The sequence below is a fragment of the Octopus bimaculoides genome, chromosome 7, assembly GCF_001194135.2.
Source record: "Octopus bimaculoides isolate UCB-OBI-ISO-001 chromosome 7, ASM119413v2, whole genome shotgun sequence".
Taxonomy (NCBI): domain Eukaryota; kingdom Metazoa; phylum Mollusca; class Cephalopoda; order Octopoda; family Octopodidae; genus Octopus; species Octopus bimaculoides.
In genome coordinates this window covers 22,026,034-22,028,993 of record NC_068987.1, presented here as the reverse complement: position 1 = coordinate 22,028,993, position 2,960 = coordinate 22,026,034, and the positions used below count along the sequence as shown (strand labels likewise).

The 2,960-nt window shown below is 34.4% G+C and overlaps 1 protein-coding gene across 1 annotated transcript in view; it reads right to left on the bottom strand.

Annotated features, from left to right (window-relative positions):
• LOC106881690 (arginine--tRNA ligase, cytoplasmic) overlaps nt 1-2,960 on the bottom strand; it is a 282,449-nt gene that overhangs the window by 252,035 nt on the left and 27,454 nt on the right. Inside the window, exon 9 of the mRNA XM_052969135.1 lies at nt 1,429-1,607. Within this exon, the coding sequence (XP_052825095.1) occupies nt 1,429-1,607 (179 nt within the window). The remainder of the gene's footprint in view (nt 1-1,428; nt 1,608-2,960) is intronic.

Below are 2,960 nucleotides of genomic sequence, written 5' to 3'. Positions count from 1 at the left end.
TAGGTAGGTAGGTCAGTAGGTAGGTCAGTAGGTAGGTAGGACAAGTTTTGATGAGTGCAGTTCGATTTTAACAGTTATTTTTTCAAAACTATAATGGAAGTGACAAAGGAGCATATTTAGCATATTTTGCTTTATGAGTTCAATGAAGCGACAACACAACAGAAAGTGCAAGGAATATTAATGCAATATATGGAGATCAGGCACTAAGTGTAAGCCAGTGTCAGTGGTGGTTTCAGAAATTCTGAGCCAGAAACTACAGCCTAGAAGACAAGACTCATCCTGGAAGATCTGTAGAGCACAACGAGGATATCCTACAAACCCTGGTGGAACAAAATCTCATCGTAACTGTTGAGGAACTAGCAGAGAAGCTTGGAGTTGGTCATTCAACCATTCATCAACACTTGTGTACCATCGGAAAAGTCAGCAAATTGGGTCCTCACAAACTTTCCAAGGCTAATCGCATGCAGAGAGTGAATTTGTGCTCTTCTTTACCATCATGAATGAACCTTTTTTAGACTGAATAGTGACTGGTGATGAGAAATGGGTTCTCTATAAAAATGTCAAGTGCCGAAGACAGAGGATAGGGAAAGGAGAAACACCAGCACCCCAGGCTAAAGAATGTCTTCAGCCACATAAGGTGTTGTTATCGGTTTGGTGGGATATGAAAGCTTTAGTCTGCTTTGAACTTTTAAACCCAAACCAAACAATAACAAAGGAGATCTACTGCGAGCAACTTCAACAGCTTAAGTCAGAGCTAGAAGGAAAATGAGCATCTTTGGTTTCAAGATGAAAGGTATACCTCCATCATAATAATGCTTGGCCACATACAGCGAGGATGACATTCCAAAGGCTGGAGTAGTTTGAATGGGAAATGATGTCCCACCCACCATATTTGCCAGACATTGCCCCATCTGATTATCATTTATTCTGCAGTCTTCAAAATCAGTTGGACGGAAGAAATATGAATTCTGTAGACAAGGTCAGAAAAGTACTGGAGGAGTATTTTTCGTTACAGACAAGTGAATTTTGGAAGAGGGGCCTTCTGGAAGAGCATTATAGAAAATGAAGGAGTATATTTTAGATTAAAAAAGAACTTTGTTTATCTTAATTTTGAAAAATAAAAGAAGTATAAAAAAACTGCATTATTTATGGGATGACCCAACACAATTCCTAATGACATTTAATTACAAAAATATAATGGGATTTTTTTAAACATCGAATAGTTATGAGTCCACATGAGTAAAATAAGAATTGGAGGGATCCATAGGGATAATAAATGGTTGGGAACCAACCACTGATTGAAATAATTAAAAACAGAAGAGAACGAACAAATGAACAAACACACATGCATACATGCATGCATATATACCTACATTCTGGTGCCACAAATAATGAATGTAATGAGATATTAAGACTGATAACACACACCTGTCCAGCATCAGTGACATAAATCAACCAAGTGCCTTTCTCCTCAAACAATCTCTGTTTAATGGCAGTTAAGTCGGAAGTGTCATAGGTAAAACCACCATCAGATTTCACTATAATCAATGGGACCTTCTGATTCGGAGTAAAAATCACTTTCATGCCGTCTTCAGACACAAGTTTATCTGGATATAAAAGGGTAATACATGTATTTTAGTGAAATAAGAAAAGATGAAGTGTTGCAGCAGAGGCTTGAAAATCAATAATTTTTAAATAATATTTAAATGTGTTTAACCTTTTAGCATTTAAAATGACCATATCTGGCCAAAATATTCCACCTATCTTTAATGGCTAAAGTGACATGAAAGGCATCATCATTCATGGTATATTCATGAATAAGTCACTAATCGAAATAAGTGGATCTATTGTTTATAATAATACTATTTACTTGTTTAAGGGCTAGATAAATTGTGAAAATAACTCTAACAGTTCAAATACTAAGAAATAAACATACTCAACTTGATTTATACCAAATAATATAGGAAAATGAATGGGTTATTTCCCTTGGCTGTTAAAATAAAATATATTAGTTACTAGCTGACATACCAAGTAATTCCCGGGAAAACGGGGCTTATCCCTTGGTTCCGTTCTCATAATCGTTTCGCTAATCCAATAACAACAATACAAAGTATGTAGCCCTTAAAATGGTTTTCCTGCATTTATAAAGAATACTGAACTATCTTACACAGGATCTTGTTTTTAGGAATTCCCAAGAAGTTATGAATACCCAAATTGTGAAGTCAGTTATGTAATAACATGAAATTAGTTACCTGATAGTAAGAATTCAAATAAAGTAGCCCCGAAAAGGGTTTTAATGCGTTCCCAGAGTATATAGAACTTAGGAGGAAATACTAATAAGGTATGTAAACTAAAATCATGAAGCATGTTACATAATAACAGCTAATCAGATATGAGATAACAATTCAAAGTAAATAACTCTGGAAAGGGCTTTTGTGCGTTCCCAGAGAATATTACCCTAAGGGACGCTAGTGTTGGTATATTCTTGAATAAGTCACTAACCAAAATAAGTGGATCTATTGTTTAAGAAAATACTATTTACTTGTTTAAGGGTTGTACTGGATAAATTGCAAAAATAAATCTAACAGTTCAAATATTGAGAAATAAGCAAAATCAATTTCATTTTTACCAAATAATTTAGGAAAATGGATGGATTATTTCCCTTGGCTATATATAAGGATCCCTTCCAGGGACGAATGGGTTATTTCCCTTGGTTTTTAAAATAAAATATATTAGATATATATAAGGATCCCTTATATTATCGATGATTTTTGATGGATTCAGTCTCACTGCATGGCACTTGGGCAAGTGTCTCCTTCTATAGCCTTGGGCCACCAAAGCCTTGTGAGTAGATTTGGTAGATAGAAACTGAAGGAAGCCCATCGTATATATACATATATATATATACATACATACATATATATATATATATGTATATATATATATATATATATATATAT